At 44.9% G+C, this 19,834-nt stretch overlaps 1 protein-coding gene across 3 annotated transcripts in view; it reads left to right on the forward strand.

Moving 5' to 3' along the window:
• LOC135210923 (DNA primase large subunit-like) overlaps window positions 1-19,834 on the forward strand; it is a 290,700-nt gene that overhangs the window by 53,376 nt on the left and 217,490 nt on the right. For all 3 annotated transcript variants that reach the window (XR_010313592.1, XM_064243889.1, XM_064243888.1), the window contains exon 2: window positions 10,613-10,772. Coding sequence is in view for 2 of the 3 variants with exons in the window: in XM_064243889.1 (XP_064099959.1) it covers window positions 10,622-10,772 (151 nt within the window). In the remaining variant the exon portion in view is untranslated. The remainder of the gene's footprint in view (window positions 1-10,612; window positions 10,773-19,834) is intronic.

Raw genomic sequence — 19,834 nt, forward strand, 5'->3', positions numbered from 1 at the left:
GAACCCCAAACGACTCATGTCCAAGAACGCCTTGGCTTTCTTTGTGAGAAGCGTTATTACGGACGCTCACAAGAACTGCTCGGAGGAATCCTTCCTTCGGTCTTCTAAAAGTCAAGACGCATGAAGTAAGAGCAGTAGCAACGTCTTTGGCGTTCCAAAAGAATATGTCTCTGAAGAATATCATCGAGACTACATATTGGAGGTGCAATTCAGTGTTTGCATCTCATTATCTGAAGGACGTGAGAGTGACCTATGAGAAGTGCTTCTCGCTAGGTCCTTTTGTATCAGCAGATACAGTACTGGGTCTTGGAGCAAAGACTGATCCTTAATTTTGTGTTTTTTATCGTACATAAACCCTCTTGTCAGATATGTGCTTGGTTTTCTAGTAGCAAGCTCACTACTGTCGCACGGGAGCAGAGTGTCATTGCTGGTAGGCGATCAGGGTATGTATGACTAGTAGGGGAGTACAAAAATTTTTTTTTTGTATATTTTGTAATGAAAGTGTAATTATGTTTCGAGTTTTTTGGTTGTTTGTGAGGAGTTCGGGGATGACTCCTTACAATCTTAGAACTAACATGGATGTTAGGATCAGGTGATCGGGATCGGTTTTTGTGCTCCTTGAACAAGGTGTATTGTCATGTAAGTGGAATAGCACCCAATGACAAAGGCCTTTAGGCTCTGCCGAGTAAGTGGATAAGACCCCATTGGCAGACCCACAAGAACTCTTAGCCATAGATCATTATCTCGCTGAGGCTCTTGAGGCTAAGCAGACTACAAGGCAGTAGCCGCGAAGTCTTCAGCCTAATAAGGTAGGAACCAAGGTTTATAAATACCTACAACATATGTTTGTTTACCTGTCTATTTCAGTAGTTTAGCTGTCTCTTACCCACACCAATGGTGCTAATCAGCTAAGTATATATCTGGCAGGGAAGTTGAATGTATAAAATGATATTGTCATGTTACAATAAAGTTTTATACATACTTACCTGACAGATATATACGATTAATAGCCCACCCAGCCTCCCCGCAGGAGACAGGTGGAAGAGAAGAATTCTGATTAGAAAACGGGGATGGTTCCTAGTCCTGCCACCCAGGGCAGGGCGGTAGATCACCTGACCTACCTGTAGCGTGTGCCGCGAAATTTGAAATTCTGTCGGAGACGACGGAGTCTATAGCTAAGTATATATCTGTCAGGTAAGTATGTATAAAACTTTATTGTAACATGACAATATCATTTTAATCTCTTCTCGCTCGAAACAGGACACCTCGGCTGTTTCATTGGAAGAAGAAGATTTAACTGACCATGGTCCTGAGGATGAAGAAGTCTTCAGCCTCATCTTCTTCAGATTATAAAACCCTGACTCGCCTTTTGAAAGACTTGTTTCCTAATAAGTTTCAAGCACCAGTTCCTCTCTCTCTGCCTTCTCAACTATCTTCATCGAAGGCAAGGAAGACGCCAGGATTTGTGAAGATGGCTACGTCCCTCTCTACAAAAAGGGTGTTCAAAAGGGTTCACGATTGGATGGAATCGAAGAAGGCGAAGGGCAAGACTTCATTTGCTCTTCCCCCCGCAAAACTTAGTGGTAGAGGAGGAATCTGGTATGAAACGGAGGAGGAAGCAGGTTTAAGGATCCCTGCCTCCGCTCAAGGTGATTTCTCTAATTTAGTTGATGCTCCTAGAAGATCTTACCTTCCGTCAGCAAAAGTATCCTGGACGATGACGGAAACAGACCATCATCTTAAGGGTATTTACAGGACACTAGAAGTTTTTAACTTCCTTGACTGGTGTCTGGGGGTCTTAGATATGCAGTCTAGAAGTCCAGACTCTATTTCTTTAGAGGAATTATCTAGTAATTTGTCATGTATGGACAAAGCAGTAAGGGATGGCTCCAATGAATTGGCATCACATTTTGCGTCGGGAGTCCTGAAGAAACGTGCGCTTTACTGCAGCTTTACATCGAAATCAGTATCGCCCACACAGAAAGCAGAACTGTTGTTCGCCCCCTTTTCGGCTCATCTTTTTCCTCAATCAATGATAAAAGATCTATCAGTGAATCTTCAGGAAAAAGCAACGTAGGACCTTTTATCTCAATCCTCAAAATGTCCTGCTGCCCAGCCCTCTTCCCGGACTACGCAAGTTACGAGGAAGAATTTTAAGCCCTTTCGAGGCAGAGCTCCCTCGAGAGCCTCCACTCGGGGGAGGAGCTTCCCTAGAGGCAGAGCCCCTTCAAAGTCTAGGGGAAAGAAATGACTTATCTACCCTTCAGACACCGGTCGGAGCGAGACACACTCTCTTTGCAGAGGCATGGAGGATAAGTGGAGCGAACAGTTGGTCACTAGAAGTTATCGAGAACGGTTACAAGATCCTGTTCCTCTCAAGACCTCCTTTAAGCACAGAACCGATAGATCTGTCGCCATCTTACCAGACTTCGAGACAACAGATCCTGCTAGATCTTCTGGATCAAATGTTAGAGAAGAGAGCAGTAGAGCGAGTTCTATCATTGAATCCCACGGGCTTTTACAACAGGTTATTCCTGGTTCCGAAGCAGTCGGGGGGATGGAGACCTGTCCTGGACGTGAGCAGACTGAATCTTTTCTTAAGAAAGGAAAAATTCAAGATGAAAACTTCACAGTCTGTTTTAGCAACACTAAGACCAGGGGACTGGATGGTGTCATTGGATCTCCAAGACGCATACTTCCATGTCCCGATTCATCCTCGGTCCAGGAAGTACCTCAGATTCGTCTTGAAAGGACAGGTCTTCCAATTCAGAGCCCTCTGCTTCGGACTAAGTACAGCTCCGATGGTTTTCACGTTTCTGATGCAAAACGTAGTAAAATGGCTTCATCTTTCGAACATAAGAGTCTCACTCTATCTAGACGATTGGCTCATCCGGTCGTCTTGCAAGACAAAGTGTCTGGAGGACCTTCACACAACGTTACAGCTGACAAAAGCCCTAGGCCTTTGCGTCAATTTCGAGAAATCCCATCTGATCCCAACACAGTCCATCGTGTATCTGGGGATTCAGATGGATTCAGTGGCTTTTCAAGCTTATCCATCCATGGAACGTCGGCTGAAATGCTTAGAAAAAGTATCAGTCTTCTTAGAGAAGGAAATATGCTCAGCGAGGGAATGGATGAGTCTGCTGGGGACCATTTCCTCGCTGGGGAAATTTGTTTCTCTGGGAAGACTGCACCTCAGACCTCTTCAGTTTTTCATAGCAGACAACTGGAAGAACAAAAAAGACTTGAACGAAATTTTGAGAATCTCTCAGTCGGTCAAAGACCATTTGAAGTGGTGGTTCGATCCCGTCAAGCTATCGGAAGGACTGTCTCTCAAGCTTCTGAGCCCAGACCTAGTGTTGTTCTCAGACGCGTCCATGACAGGCTGGGGAGCAACACTGGGGGAGGAGGAAGTGTCAGGCCTCTGGGGAGGGGAACAGAGGTCCTGGCACATAAACCTCAAGGAATTAGAAGCAATTCGATTGGCTCTGCAATTCTTCGAGGGAAGAATTATAGGACGGATTGTCCAGATCAATTCAGACAACACCACTGCTCTCGCATACATCAAGAAACAGGGAGGGACGCATTCTCGATCCCTGTTCGAGACAGCGAGGGATATCTTGCTCTGGGCGAAGATGAGAGATATAACGATACTAACAAGGTTCGTGTCAGGAGTGCAGAACGTTCGGGCAGACCTTCTCAGCCATCAACATCAGCTGCTTCCGACCGAGTGGACTCTCCATTCAGAAGTTTGCCGGGAGTTGTGAAGACTTTGGGGGAGGCCATTAGTAGACCTCTTCGCAACATCGAAGACAAAGAGGCTCCCAATTTACTGCTCCCCGGTTCTCGACCCAGGAGCGATAGCGATAGATGCCATGCTATGGAATTGGAAGGGAATGGATGTCTACGTCTTCCCTCCATTCAAACTCCTGGGAGAGGTGATAAGGAAGTTTGCAGCTTCAGAAGGAGCAAGAATGACCCTGATCGCCCCATTTTGGCCTGCAAGCGACTGGTTCGCAGAGGTCATGTCATTTCTGGTAGACTTTCCAAGGACTCTACCAGAAAGAATCGATCTACTCAAATAGCCCCACTTCGAGAGGTATCACAAAAACCTCTCCGCTCTGAGTCTGACTGCATTCAGACTATCGAAAAGTTGGCCAGAGCGAGAGGTTTTTCAAGAGCAGTGGCAAGAGCTATTGCCAACGCTAGAAGAACATCCTCTCAAGCTGTTTACCAATCGAAGTGGGCTGTTTTTAGAGATGTGTAAGAGGAGAGATATTTCCTCCTCCACGACCTCTGTGAGCCAGATTGCCGATTTCCTTCTACACCTTAGAAGTATTGACAAGCTTTCAGTGCCCACGATCAAAGGCTACAAAAGCATGCTGTCGACAGTCTTCCGGCAGAGGGGCTTGGATTTGTCGAATAATAAGGATCTGCACGATCTTTTGAGGTTTTTCGAAACCTCAAAGATTCCACGACCTAGAATTCCGTCATGGAATCTAGATGTTGTCTTGAAATTTCTAATGTCAAGCCCGTTTGAACCTTTGCTTGCTGCCTCGATGAAGGATCTAACTAGAAAGGCTGTCTTCCTAACCGCTTTGGCAACAGCGAAAAGGGTTAGCGAGATTCAGGCCATGAGTAAGCATGTGGGCTTCAGAGAACACAATGCGGTGTGTTCTCTGAGTCCCTCTTTCTTAGCTAAGAACGAAAACCCATCCAACCCCTGGCCCAAGAGCTTTGAAATCAAGGGATTATCAGAGGTTGCCGGACGAGAACCAGAGAGAGTCCTGTGCCCTGTCAGGGCTCTCAAGTTTTATCTGGCGAAAACTAAACAATGTAGAGGTCCATCGGACAACCTGTGCTCGGTCAGGAGACCAGAATTACCAATGTCTAAGAACGCTCTAGCGTTCTTCTTAAGAAGCACCATCAGGGAGGCTCATGCTTCCTGTCCAGATAGTGACCTTAGTCTTTTGAAGATTAAAGCTCACGAAGTCAGAGCTATAGCGACTTCGGTTGCTTTTCAAAAGAATATGGCACTCGGTGATATCTTGAGTGCCACATATTGGCGAAGCAACTCTGTGTTCGCCTCACATTACCTCAGAGATGTGAAAGCGACATATGAGAATTGCTACTCGCTGGGACCGTACATTTCCGCAGATATAGTAATGGGGACATGAAGCGGCACGATTCCCATCCTTTAGAAAATGGATAGGTGTGCTTTTAATTTATGGTGTTGTTTTTTATGGTTGTAGGGTCGCCGCTTGAGGTGGACTTCCCTTTATTTAGCCTAAAAGTTATGGGACTAACTTAGTTGGGCTAGGTTTAACACTCGCCCCAGTTTTATACCGACACCTTTTATATAGGTGAGCGAGTCAGAAGCTTCTGACATGTCCAATTTAGCAGTTCTCTGGTATTATAGCAATATTTTACTAGAAATAGTGCTAAAGCAGACATATTTCACTGGGCAACACGGCTTCTTCGCCCAGAAATAGATTTTTCTTACGTCAAAATCCCTTTTTTATGCTTCGTTGTCCTCGGGGTATGGTCAAAATGGTCTAGTCACATTGTGGTCACGCTCCCGTTGACAGATCATCTAGAACTCTCCAGCTATACAGGTCACTACCTTGCTGGAAACTCTAGTAAAGCAGAAGCAGACTTGGGTGACAGTAATCACGAAGTCAGCTATGCTAACAGGTAAGGAACCAAGATGTAAATCATTTGCATGTAGTAATTTGTTTCCAAAATCCTTCTATTCTGTCCCTTCCCACCTCCAAGGGTGGGATTCAGCTATATATATATCTGGCAGGTAAGTGTCATGAACAAAATGATATTGTCATGATACAATAAAGTTTGTTCATACTTACCTGACAGATATATATAATCAAGTACCCACCCACCTCCCCTCAGGGGACAGTGGTCTAGAAAAATCTGAATAGAAAATGGGAATGGTTCCTGACGCCCGCCTCCCAGCGGCGGGAATGGTTACTAACCACCTGGCCGACCACTGCGTGTGCCGGGAGTTTTGAAATTCTGTCGAACGTCAGAGAATACAGCTATATATATATCTGCCAGGTAAGTATGAACAAACTTTATTGTATCATGACAATATCATATTTATTCAATGGCTAGCTTGTAAAAAATACTTGATTACAAAAAACTTGATTGACAACTAAGCAGCATACCTACTATGGGTTTCAGAGACAGTGAAAGCACGTTTTTGGGCAATACCTATTTGTGTAACGAACACTCATATCAGAACGAGATTTTGCTATAGTGCATTACACCCAGTGCCGTAATTTATAAGGGTATCGGTGAATCACTAATCGTAAAGAATAACGACACTTGTCCTCTGTCTGACCAAGAGACAAAAACTCCATTATGCAGAAATGGATACGAAACACGCATATAAAGCTCACCTACCCTCTCCCCCCCCCCCCCCCCCCCCCCCACTCCCCCCCCCCCCCCCCCTCCACCACCACCCCTTTCCTTCTTCGTTCCTTCGCCTTCCTTTTCTCTCTCTCTCTCTCTCTCTCTTCTCTCTCTCTCTCTCTCTCTCTCTCTCTCTCTCTCTCTCTCTCCTCCCTGTCCCATCGTATGTTGTGTTGACCCTCCAAACTGGGTATACGACCACACACAAAACGTTGAAATTGGTGAAATTAGGCTATGTATTGGAAGTATATATACATAAATATTAAAGCAATTTTATCATTATTGCATTCCTACTGACAACTAGAATTCATGGAAACAGTTTTTAATAATGAATCGGCGTATGTGTGAAGCCTCCACTAATGTGGCAACTTTTGCCATTCTTAGCATGCAAACATTAATTTATTTCTGGCATACGGTTATTAAAGATATTCAAAATACTAATATAGACTGAAATCAATGAAAAGTGCTAGCAAAAACAAAATAGCAAAAAAAAAAAAAAATGTATATATAATCCACTTATCCATAGTCGTTCCTCCATGGTTTTCGGCAGCCAGATGTACGAAAACGTTAGAAACATTTGATTGTATCTACTTTAGAAATATCTGTAATTTTTCGGGGTAATTTGGTTGCAAAAAAGGGATAATATACATGAATTAAATTAAAATTTTTAAAAAATAAAGTAAATTGAACTAAATAACGAGTAAAGTAAACAATTTAGGGAATAAAACTTTGCAGTTTCGTCGTCTGCTGTTCGTAACTGTGTTTGTGGCGCGCGCGCTTAGGAACCAGGAACAGCAACTGGTTTAAAGTGCAATGTGGAGTGAATTGAGACCAAAATGTGTATAATAACAATCAAATAAGCACTGTGGAGTTTCAGTTGTGATGGCAGTAAGGGTAAAAACCACCGATTACAAGGTAAGGATGAATTCAGTTCAAACCATGACCCTGGGAATAAAAAGTTTCATACTTTCAGTAATATAGGCAACAAAATGTTGTTTTATTGTGCTGATTACAACTGCAATCTTGAGTAAGATCAATAAACGTTACATACATACGCTAACATTGTTCAAATGATTGCTGGGAAGGCTGGGAAAGATGATTTTCGTCACTGATCAGAACCTGTACATCCCACGGTAGCCACCATATTGGATTTCAAAACTGCCTTGAAAACATATTTTACGAAGAGCGTCACATGCTTATTTTAGTTCGTATGGGGCTTTCATATATCACATTATGTTGACGAAACTTCAATCTTTTGAATGGCATGCTTGGAGTTGTAATTGTATTCTTATTTCACCATTTAAATATCGAGTGAATAAGACCTGTCCACCGTGATAAGGGTTGGTAGTCGCTGGTTTTTATACATTCAACTTCCCTGTCATATATACTTAGCTTTAGACTCCGTCGTCCCGACAGAAATTCAAATTTTGCGGCACACGCTACAGGTAGGTCAGGTGATCTACCGCCCTGCCGCTGGGTGGCAGGAATAGGAACTATTCCTGTTTTCTAATCAGATTTTCTGTCGTGGTACTGTCAACATCGTTGTTGGTACCTCCTGACTTGATTTTCGTTTTTCATCGCCATCGATCTTCTGGGCTGTCTTTTGCAGGGAAGCACTGGGTCTTTGGTTTGGCATACGCTTTTATTAACTTTTTAATGAATTTGGCTTCAAAAGGCGAGCTCTTAAAAAGGTAAGAAGTAAATAGTATAGTGATCCCAGTGCAGTGGAGGGTGCGTCTGATCGGCTCTGTCTCACTCCCAGGCCTAGACCTCTTCCAAGCTCCCAGGCCCAGAGGAGAAGGAATGTCAAAAGCCTTACGGAGGTTACGGAGAATCCCCACCGATCAGGCGTCCCCTTGGCAGGATCTGTAGCATCCCAGACTGCCAAGGATCGCCATTGCAAAGGCATCCTTAAAAAGTGCGTCTCTTCGTCCGATTCTTCATCTTACAGCCAAAAAGACAAAGAGTGGACATGTTTGGAGTTCGGACGATCTATCGCGTTCTCTGGAAAGAAGTTGGAAAACTCCCACTTTGAAAGAAACTAAGAGAGCCCTGAGCGCCAGCCAGGAGCGAGGTGCCAGCCAGGCGCGAGGCACCAGCCAGGAGCCAACCAGGCGTGAGGCTCCAGCCAGGCGAGAAGCGCCAGCCAGGCGAGAAGCGCCAGCCAGGCGAGAGCCGCGTTCCAACAGCCATTCATATTTTCTCTCTTCCACCTGTCTCCTGCGGGGAGGCGGAGTGGGCCATTAATCATATATATCTGCCAGGTAAGTATGTATGAAACTTTATTGTATTATAACAATATCATTTTCATACAATCAACTTACCTGTCAGATATATACATAGCTGATTGACACCCTTTGGTGGAGGGTAAGAGACAGCTAACATGGAATAGACAGGTAAACAACATATGTTGTAGGTATAAATAAACCTTGGTTCCTATCTGATAGGTGGTAGACTTCGTGGCTGTTGCCCGGTAGTCTGCATCACCTCAAGACTTTAGCGAGATATGTGATCTATGGCTAAGAGTTCTTGTGGGTCTGCCGATGGGGTATGAACCGCTTACTCGGCAGAGCCTGAAAGGACTTTGTCAATGGGTACTGGACCACTTCTATGACAATACACCTTATGAAGGAGCGCAACACCGATCCCGATCACCTGATCCTAACACGAGGGTTCGCGCTCAAATTGAAAAGAGTTATCCTCACACTCCTTTCAAAAACCCCAATAATTTCACTAAGTTAAAAAACTTTAACTCAAAGTTAAGGATCAGTGTCTGCTCCTTATCCCAGTAACGTATCCGCAGAAACGTATAAACCAAAAAGAGAAGGATCCCTCGTAGGTTAACTTGACATCCTTTGTGTAATGAGAAGTCAACACAGAGTGCTCCTACCGTACAACACAGCTAATATGCCTTATATGACATATTGTTATGTAAAGAACAAGAATTTGCAAAAGCGCGCACTTCCTGCGCTTTTAATTCTGAGCTGTTTGAAGGAATCAAGTCACTTATGAAGTGCTTAGGAGATCTCCATGTTTCAAAGAAGACCAGGGCTTTCTTGAAATGGATCTCTCCCGTCTGAAGCCTGAATCCTGGCAGGAACCTCGCGCCTGGCTGGTGCTTCGCTCTTGGTTGGAGCCTAGCGCTTGTCTGGTACCTTTCTCTTGACTGGCGCCTCGCATCTGGTTGACGCCTCGCGCCTTAGCTGGAGATTTGCGCCTAGAGCCTGGCTTGAGCCTGGCTGGCGCCTCGCGCCAGGTTGGCGCTTTGTGCCTGCCTGGCGCCTTGCGCCTGCCTGGAGCTTCGCGGCTGGCTGGTACCTCGCGCCTGCCTGGCGCCTCTGCCTGGCGCCTCGAGCCTGGTTGGCTCCTCCCCACTTGCCCGAGCTTCGAGCTTGGTAGAGTCTCGAGGATGTCTGGCAATGTCCACATCGGACACTCTTATCCGTCCTATATATTCGCATCTAGCGCATCTGTGTCAGGTTGTAGGCCCGGTCTTTCTCCTCATCAGACAATGACAGTGTTCTTGGGGCTGTCTGCCTCTGGCGTTTTTTACGCCTGTTTTAGCATAAGGCTCCTGGTTGGCGCTACATTGTCCGAAAATCCTGAACATCCACAATAGTAAATCACAAGACTGGAGAAGGGTGGAAGAAATTCTTCCACTTTGAGTTATTAAAACAAATTAATATGCGTATGCCGAACCAAAGATCCAGTACTTCCCTGCAAAAGAGCGCCCAGAAGATCGATGGCAATGAAATCCAAAAATTAAGTCAGGAGGAACTGCAAACGTTGTTTACATTCCAAGCGACAGAAAAAATATGAATAGCTATGTATATATCTGCCAGGTAAGTATGTATGAAACTTTATTGTATTATAACAATATCATACTTTTAAAATGTAATGTATGTATTTGCTCTTGAAATTTTTTCTATGTACAGTTGCAATTTAAAGGTGACACACTTTGCTTAATCTTGCAACACTTTATGAATATACTTTCATGCACATGGTATGCTTACAGAATACTATTTTGAAGATCGTGTTACAGTACTTTGTTCTTGTTCTATTTTTTTATTCTTATTCAATAAGAATAGGGTTTAATATGTCTGTGTCAAGGAGGTCCCTTGTTCAGTTTTCATTATACTTTTACCCTTTTCCTTGTTCTCTCAAACATTATTTTCTTTTTAAGTGACTGACCATGGAGTTTGGAACAAAACCCAGACGCAGGAATAGAAATACAATAGAAATTGACCGGTCATATCCATGTAGTTTGCAGTTTTATTCAGCACCTCCAAATGGTTATATTTCACTAATGGACTTTGATGACTTGGCTGTAGAGAGGTTGAAGGGTGAGTATTTTTCATAATTCCTTGTGGATTTCATGCAAATCCTTATTACAAAAAACTAGCTCCAGAATATAGGGTAAGGGGCCCAATGGAGGTGTATTTCACCTGAATTTATTTCTTTTATTGCTTATAGCTCTTTTTGTGTTTCCATCAGAATTGGATTATCATGAATAGTCTTTGACTTATTAAGCAATAAAATTAGTGAGTCTACATTATGCACATGGCCTAGTTGAGATGTAAAATTTTGAACTTCTTGTAGATTGCACCTAGTATATCAGAGAAAGAAGAAATTAAGTTCAAAGAAAGAGATGTTTAACTTTTGATAAGTAAATTAAGTACAAAATATTATGCACTAAGTATAAAAATAGACTACAGTGGACCCCCGTATTTGTGATACATGTGTTCTACATCCCCCCACAATTGGCTACGATCCACAAATACTAGATCCCCTATAAAAATGCTTAGAACCACCTATTTTGTTGGTTCAAACTCAAGAAAAACCCACTGAAAATGCTTATATGTACCTGGTTTTTTTAATAGTTTTATCATAGAAAGTGCATTTAAACATGAAATTGATGTAAAAATACAGTAATTTGTGCATACTTCTCATAGTAAAATATAGGCAGTCCCCGGTTATCAGCAGGGGTTCCGTTGTCGGTGGGGAGCTGATAAGCGAAAACCACCATTAACTGAAACTTGGCAATTTATGGCGCTTATGACACCAAGGTTCAGTTACTGGTGCCTCTGCTGGGTACCAATAACTCTGTTATTGGTACCTTATGGTGCCAATAACCAAAGCTTGGCTCGCCATGGCACCATAAATCGCAGATTGTATGGTGCTAGACAAGCGCCATAAAACCGGACCGCCATTAACTGAGTCTGCTGATAACCGGTGACTGCCTGTATCATGAATACGTGAATAATGGGTAGATATGGTCCATAGAGAAATCTGCGAATGTTGAGAATGAAAATACCCCTGTATTCACTTCCTTGGCATTAGCACATTCATGTATTCATGGATTTCTCTATGGACCATATCTACCTACTATTCGTTGGAAATTTGTGTATTTGTAGTATTTTTCTTAAAGAAATAACCACAAATTACTGTATTCTGGGCTCAGCCTATGTCGCTCTGTGAAATACTTCCTTTAGTGGATATTTCTAAGGTAAAATATTGCTATAATTACCAGAGAAAAAACTAAAATAGTAATGCCAGAATAGACTGGCTCGCTCACCTTTAATAAAGGTGTCGGTATGGTATCTGGGGCAAGTGGAAGCCACTACCAGAGGTCCCTTGCCATTTAGGTTCTTCCTTCCTCAATATCCCTCTTCTACAGAGGAGCCAATGCAAGGCCCCGCTACCCGCTACTACTACGACTAGCGCCTTTGTTTACATTCCTTTCGATAGCATCGCTCACACCACACGCGTTTTTTCCTTGTGCTGTGTTTTTCGCTCGTTTGGAATTTTTTTTCATCGTCAACATGGACCTTCAAGCTTCTGCATCCAAGTTAAATACTGCCTTTAATGTTTGGGATCATTTTGAGACGGTTTTTGACATTTTATGCCTAATTATCTTAGGTTATGTGTGCAAGCGATAACACATGCGTTGCCGGTCCCGCGCTGCCTTCTTGGCTCGCCAGCCACATGATGATTCCCTGCTTTCTTGCACCAGTTGGTCTCCCATACTAATTGGTCTCGATTGCACTTCAGCAGTACTCATTATATTTATTTTAAGATGCATTTACCATGTTGTTTTATGTTTTCTGGGCTCAGCTCGTGTCGGCCTATGAAAGATCCTTAATATCATTCTTTCTAGGTAAAATTAGCCTAAAATTACCAGAGAAAAACAAAATTAAGAAAATGTCAGTAAAACTGACTCGCTCACTCTTAAAAAGAAGTGTCGGTATGATAATAGGGGCGAGTGTGGAACACTACCACGAGACAAACACCAATTAGAACTTCCTATCAGAATCCCCCCAAGAGAGAGCTGATACCAACGGGCGATGCAGCCTCTACTACTACTACTAGAGGACGCCACGGACAGCAGCGCCCCTAGCGGACATCCATTAAATTTTAGCGCTTCGTACAAGACCGCAATTTTTCCTTGTTGTTGTGCTATCTCAGGATTTATCCTTATTTTCTGACGATGGAACGCTCTGCAATTGCCACGGCTAAGTTAAGTAACTCATAAGTAATATTTTACCACTTTTTATCTTCCGGGTACCAGTATTTTCCTCTTAATAGTCATATACGGTTCCCCCGGTTATCTCGTGGCGGCCATGCTGCCTCGTAAGAATTCCCGGTCCTCCATACTGGGGACTCTTATACTTATGGGCTTACTTTATCACGTTCATTGTTTTACATCGAGTTTTAGCTAGTTTAGCCCTTATACCATTCTCTTAGTTCGGTATTTAGGGCTATTATTATTATTTTATTCCGGCCCAGCATCCCGGCTCTTGCTCTTCATCGGCTATCGCTGGCTCCGAGTAGGCTTCTGTTTCTTGGAACAGTCTGCCTCCTCCTGGGCTTCTTTCTCTTTTACTAAAAGTGTCTCTTCCATCTTTTCGATGTATATATTTATTTTATTTAGGTGTTAGGCTAGCCTAGGTGCTTGTTCCTTGTAATTGTTGGTTCAAGCTTGGTTCACGTGGTCCCTTCTCACGGTTGTGTTGCTCGCGCGGCCTAGGCCACTTGCGGTCACGTGTTCCATCGCACCTTACCCTGCCCCTGCCCTCCCTTTCTGGTATAGGGAGGAGCTGGGGGACCCCTTGGTTGTCTTGACAACCTCAGTCGCCTTCTCTCTCTCCTACTCGGAGGTGGCCAGGGTTCCTCCCAGCGGGGGGTATAGGGCGACCACTCATGAGGTACAGGGTCTCCTCATGCGGGTAGCCGGTGAGGCGGGGAGGAGTAGGCATGCCTCCTCTCTCGCTCCCGCCGTGTTTTGCCGAGACCTCCCTCCCCCCTCCCCAGTTGCTCAGCCACCCCCCTTTGCTATACGAAAGGAGCCTTCCGTCGCAGCCGGGGCACCTTTGGTTTATAGGTTACTGGCTCCGCTAGCGGGCGGGGGCGGGCACTACTAGTGGTCGGTTGCTTGCCTACTATATCCTTATATCTCTCCCCCGCTAGGGGGAATCCGAAGGGAGCTTACTTCTTACCTAGCACTCTTCTAGTAGACGGGCGGAGAGAGGTTTGTTTTATTATTATTAATTTAAGGATATACCCTAATTGTACAATATTTTACAATGAATTGTGTATTATTATTATTATTATCTACCATCCCCGCTATTTTCCGTCGTGGTTTCCATTACCACCACTCCTGGTTGGTTTCCTTTTGTGTCTCCGCCATCAGCGGAGCCATAGCCTAGGATACCAACCTGGTTACCACACGTATTTTGGCGGGGCTCTGGTTTAATCTAACTTTATCGCTCCGGCACCAGCGGAGCATCTGTTAGACTGTAAGTGTTTACTTGGTACTCATGTACTTTTCCACTTACAGGCTACCAACTGCCAGGTCCCAGCGTGTAACGCGACGCTGTTCGACCCCTGTGGACATGATGAGTGTAGGTCTCACGCCCCCCCCTGTGCCACGTCCTACAACGAGACGATCGTCTGGCACCCTGAAGCCTGCGCCATCTGCTACGACCTGGCGGTCGGTCCAGCTGGGATGATGGGTAAGGTCCGGTTATAGGCTTACTTATCATTTTACTAACAACTTTTAGTCGTAAGTTTGTTAACCCTGTTCCACCATTGGCAGCTAATCTCGCCTTTCTTTCAGGCTACCGGTGTGAGGGAAGTCGCCCTCGCCACCCTGAAAGCGTGGGTGGGCGGCTTCGGGAAGAACGCCGCCAAAGGCCAGCCCTACATTCTGGATAAGAAGCTGGCCGTCCAGATCTTCCCCGCGGGCAAGTCGACGGGCTACGTTGACCCCTTGTCCGCTGCCCCGCTGATAGCCTCCATCCAGCAAGACCTCCAGCAATCCTTTGGGGTCGTAGCCTCCAGGAGTCGGTCCCGGACGTCGCTGCCCTGGACCTGAACATCGAGCCTATGGCGGTAGGTCGTGGCGAGGATTTGATTTGGTAGAGGTAGGTGTGTCGGGCGCCCAAGGTCTTTCCTTGGGTGCTTCTGGATCTTCTCCTGTCCCCTCTTCTAGTGCTTCATTCCAAGGCTTTGTGGGATCTGAGATCCCTACCCGCTCTCCCTGCTCTCTCTGTACCCCAAAGGGCGAAGGGACAGAGAGAACCGAAGACTCTAGCCAAGACGACTTCTAAGAAGTCGTCTTCGTCTTCTTCGGCTAAGAAGTCGTCGACTTCCTATGCCGATGCGGTGAAAGCAAGGCCGAGCTCTTCTCACCCAAAGAGCTCCAGAAGCAAGGCTTCGAAGGAGAAGGCTCGCGCTCCCGCCGAGTCACGCCTTCTCCCGCCTCCACCGCTTCCACTCCGGCTACGCCGGTAGGGGTAGCAAGGTACTAGCACCTTTGATCCCTCTGCTTTTTCAGCAGGGGGTGATGGAACAGGTGGGCGTGCTGGTAGGCTCGCAAATCTCCGCACTGGGGTCACGGTTCGAGCAGATGTTTGCACAGTTGTCAAACACTCTGTCTCAATCTGGCCAATCAATCCAGGATCTCTCTAACAGAATGAGAGAAAATGAGGACCGAGTAGCTGGGCTATCTCAGGTTCCTCCCCCAGTCTCCCCAGCGTCAAGCACTGGGATTCTTCAACTCCCGCCTTATGACTCTTGCCAGCTTTTCTCTCTGGAGAACCCATGGAGATAGCTGCCTACGCTCCATCAAAGATGGAATGATCTCTATCTCGGAGTGTGGAACTCGAAGGATTGAGGACTTCCGAGTTTTACCTCCGGGTCTGAGCAGCCTTTCTCGGTTATGCTAGGCTGACGCCAACGGCTCTGACGAGGGAAGACAAGATCTCTAAGGAGTCGGTCTTGTATAGTAGAGATCACGCTCAGCGGGAATGGGTTCACTGCCTTGAGGACTGGGAGTGTACGAACTCCAAATATCGAGACAAGTTGTCAGTAATCCCTCAGATCCTCCGCAACCAACTACGGCCTTGGTCAAAAGTAAAGAACTTAGCCAAGAAAGTACCCTTCAATATCCCCTTCCAGTGTTAACAATTCACACGGATGAATCCTGTCCGGATGGGGGGATACTCTCAGTTCAAACAAGTTCAGGGGACTTGGTCAGTTCAATTTCGCCAGCTCCACATAAACGTGTTGGAAGCAATGGCAGTATTTCTTACACTGAAGAGACTGCTTCCCCCGAAGAAGTCTCATCTAAGGCTAGTTTTGGACAGTGCAGTAGTAGTTCATTGCATCAACAGAGGAGGGTCCAAATCCAAGCATGTGAATCATGTCATGATAGCCATCTTTGCTCTAGCAAACAAGCACAAATGGCATCTGTCTGCCCACTCACCTGGCAGGAGTAAGGAATGTGATAGCAGACGCCCTGTCCCGGTCAGTTCCTCTGGAATCAGAGTGGTCTCTGGACGACGGGTCATTCCAGTGGGTAGGCCGGAGAGTCCCAGGTCTTCAAGTGGATCTCTTCGCCTCACAAGCGAACCACAAGCTCCCTTGCTATGTGGCCCCCAACCTGGATCCTCTGGCTTATGCCACGGACGCCCTGTCGTTGGATTGGAATCAGTGGAGGAGAATTTATATTTTTCCGGAAATTTAAATAATTTTTTCCTCCAGTGAATCTTCTTTCTGCAAAGTTCCTAAGGCAAACCTAAGGTCTTTCAAAGGGATAGTAGCTCTGATTGCTCCGGACTGGCCCAAGAGCAACTGGTATCCTCTCCTTCTGGAATTGGGTCTCCGACCTCAACGGATCCCCAATCCCAAGCTATCACAATCAGTACAAATGAGGACTGTGTTCGCTTCCTCAGGAATTCTCCAGACCCTAACTTTATGGACTTCATGAAGTTTGCGGCTAATAAAGATGCTGATATTGATCCACAGAATATTCTCTTCCTGGAATCAGATAAGAGAGAGTCAACCATTAGACAATATGACTCAGCTGTTAAAAAATTAGCATCTTTCTTGAAAGAATCGAACACTACAACCATGACAGTTAACCTGGCTATATCCTTTTTCAGATCCTTGTTTGAAAAGGTTTAGCAGCTATCACTATTACCACTCATAAGTCGGCTTTGAAGAAAATCTTTCAAGTAGGTTTTCAGATAGATCTGACTGATTCTTATTTCACACTATCCCCAAAGCCTGTGCTAGACTTAGACCTTCTCAGAGGCCTACTACAGTTTCATGGTTCTTAAATGATGTCCTCAACTAGCTTCAGATACTGACAACTCAGCTTGTACATTCATAATGCTCCTGAGGAAGACATTATTCTTATTAAGCCTAGCCTCAGGAGCTAGAATTTCAGAACTGTCGGCTCTATCCAGGGATGCGGGTCATGTGGAATTCCTCCCATCAGGAGAAGTTCTACTTGCTCCGGATCGTAGCTTTTTTAGCTAAAAATGAGGATCCTCTTGCAAGGTGGGCTCCTTGGAAGGTTATCCCACTTCCACAGGATCCTTCTCTCTGCCCAGTATCAACTCTTAGAGCCTTTCTATCTCGTACTTCTTCAAGATCCTCAGGTGCTCTCTTCATGAGAGAAAAAGGTGGTACCTTGTCAGTAAAAGGTATTAGACAACAAATCCTTTACTTCATTAAGCAAGCCAACCCTGAATCATTCCCAAAAGCACATGATATCAGAGGAGTAGCCACCTCGATTAATTTTTTATTTTTCAACATATGAATTTTGAGGATCTTAAAAAGTATACTGGATGGAAATCCCCGACAGTCTTTAAACGCATTATTTAAAGTCCTTGGAATCTTTAAAGTTTTCAGCAGTAGCAGCGGGAAAACATAGTTTCCCCTGATACTGTATAGTAGTTGTAGTATAGATCCAGGTTCTCCTTTCTACCTACATCAACCAACATGCCTCACCCTATCGCCAGGCTACTCGAATATCATAGCCTTAGCCGTTGAATCATATAGTGGATTGTCCCTTATTTTTTTGCTAGGGACACCCACACTTGTACTGATAATGTACTTCAGTGTACCTACCCTTATTTTTATGCTAGGGTAGGACACAATATGTTTGTATATATTCACCATTTTTGTATTTATGATGAACTTCAGTGTACCTACCCTTATTTTTATGCTAGGGTAGGACACAATATGTTTGTATATTTTGCAATTATTGTATTAATGATGGATTTCAGTGTACCTACCCTTATTTTTATGCTAGGGTAGGACACATGAGTTTGTATATTTTGTAATTTTGTTAAGTAAATCCCCTTTTGTTTATATTACATGCATCACTGTAATTTACTGTAAATTTACCATTTTAAGTACTTTAAGATTACTAACGTTCTATTATTTTACTCTTTAGTATAAGTTAGTTTAAGTGCTTAGATTGTATGCTGTAATTGATTTACTTATATTATATCCATCATTTTACGCTGTTTTTCATTGTCCCTTTTTTCCCATCTTGTCTGTTTCTCTGGTACTCTTTCATAGGCCGACACGAGCTGAGCCCAGAAAAGGGATTTTGGACGAAGGAAAAATCTATTTCTGGTGATTGCTCGTGTCGCCCTATGAAACCCCCCCTTTTTATGGTTTGTTTCCCCCTTGCAGGACAAGATGTATTTAGTTGTTTTATTTAAGGATGTCCGCTAGGGGCGCTGCTGTCCGTGGCGTCCTCTAGTAGTAGTAGTAGAGGCTGCATCGCCCGTTGGTATCAGCTCTCTCTTGGGGGGATTCTGATAGGAAGTTCTAATTGGTGTTTGTTCTTGTGGTAGTGTTCCACACTCGCCCCTATGATCATACCGACACTTCTTTTTAAGAGTGAGCGAGTCAGTTTTACTGACATTTTTCTTAATTTGTTTTTCTCTGGTAATTTTAGGCTAATTTTACCTAGAAAGAATGATATAAGGATCTTTCATAGGGCGACACGAGCCAATCACCCAGAAATAGATTTTTCCTTCGTCAAAATCCCTTTTTTAGGTCGTTCACGGGGGATAGCCTACTTCCGAACCGCATGCTTTTGGTCGTGCGCTCGCTTTCCTTTCTTGCATAAAGGTTGTTATTTCAACCCTTGTTTATCAGTAAGATAGGATCTGTTGTCTTGTTTGCCTTACGAAGGACCCTAGTTCCTTCGTAGTACTCCGTCCTTGAGCCACCCTGGCCGCTTGCCCCTCGATCATTCGTTACGGCATCTAGGCTAAGCCGCTCTGAGTTTCTAGGCTAGCATTTCCTTCATTGGATTTCGCTTAACCTAGTTTCTCAAGGACCTTCTCTTTCTCTCTCACTCCCCTTTTATTTCGCTCCTCCCCCCGTGTTAGGACAGGATAATTATGTTATGTGTTCTCCCTTAACCGGCACTTAGTTGGCCTAGTGCTTCTTAGATCGACTGGCCTCTCAGACCGCGTGACTGTTCACCCGGCTGAGAGTGTCCCCAGCCGATTGTGTACAAGCCACCCTGCTACCGACCCCTCCCAGCTCTCCCCACCTCACCCCCTTCGCTCACCAACTTCGGTGGAGTGACAACTCGCTCCCATCCGAGTCTCCCGGGGGGGGGGGGATTCACTGGGAGGCACACTTGGTGAACAGGCCTGCCGTACTCTGCCGCGCTGTTAGTGGGAAGGGGGGGTTGCTTCATTAGATATGTGAAGGCTCCGACCTACCTTTGGGATTTCGTTGCATGCATATTTTATCACATGACATCCACCTTTTTTATTATGTTCTTTACCCGGCGGAGTAACTCCGCCAGGTATTTTACCATTCCACCCTGTTACGACTGTTCTTCACCCTGTGTCTGGCTTGGTTTATCCCTCACTCCGGCATATGGAGGACAGCTTGAATCCACTTAATCGGTCAGATTTTTTAGCTCTGGGGTGGAATCTCGTAGTTCCCATTATATGCCTAGGATGTTCCTATAAGCATACACGGGGCGCCGGAGCTAGTAGTAACAGAGTGATATGTTATCTTGCATGATATATGCTGACACCGGAGTTACTCCAGCAGCACTAGCATACCGCATACAACCACA

Source organism: Macrobrachium nipponense, chromosome 4 (assembly GCF_015104395.2).
Source record: "Macrobrachium nipponense isolate FS-2020 chromosome 4, ASM1510439v2, whole genome shotgun sequence".
Lineage (NCBI taxonomy): Eukaryota > Metazoa > Arthropoda > Malacostraca > Decapoda > Palaemonidae > Macrobrachium > Macrobrachium nipponense.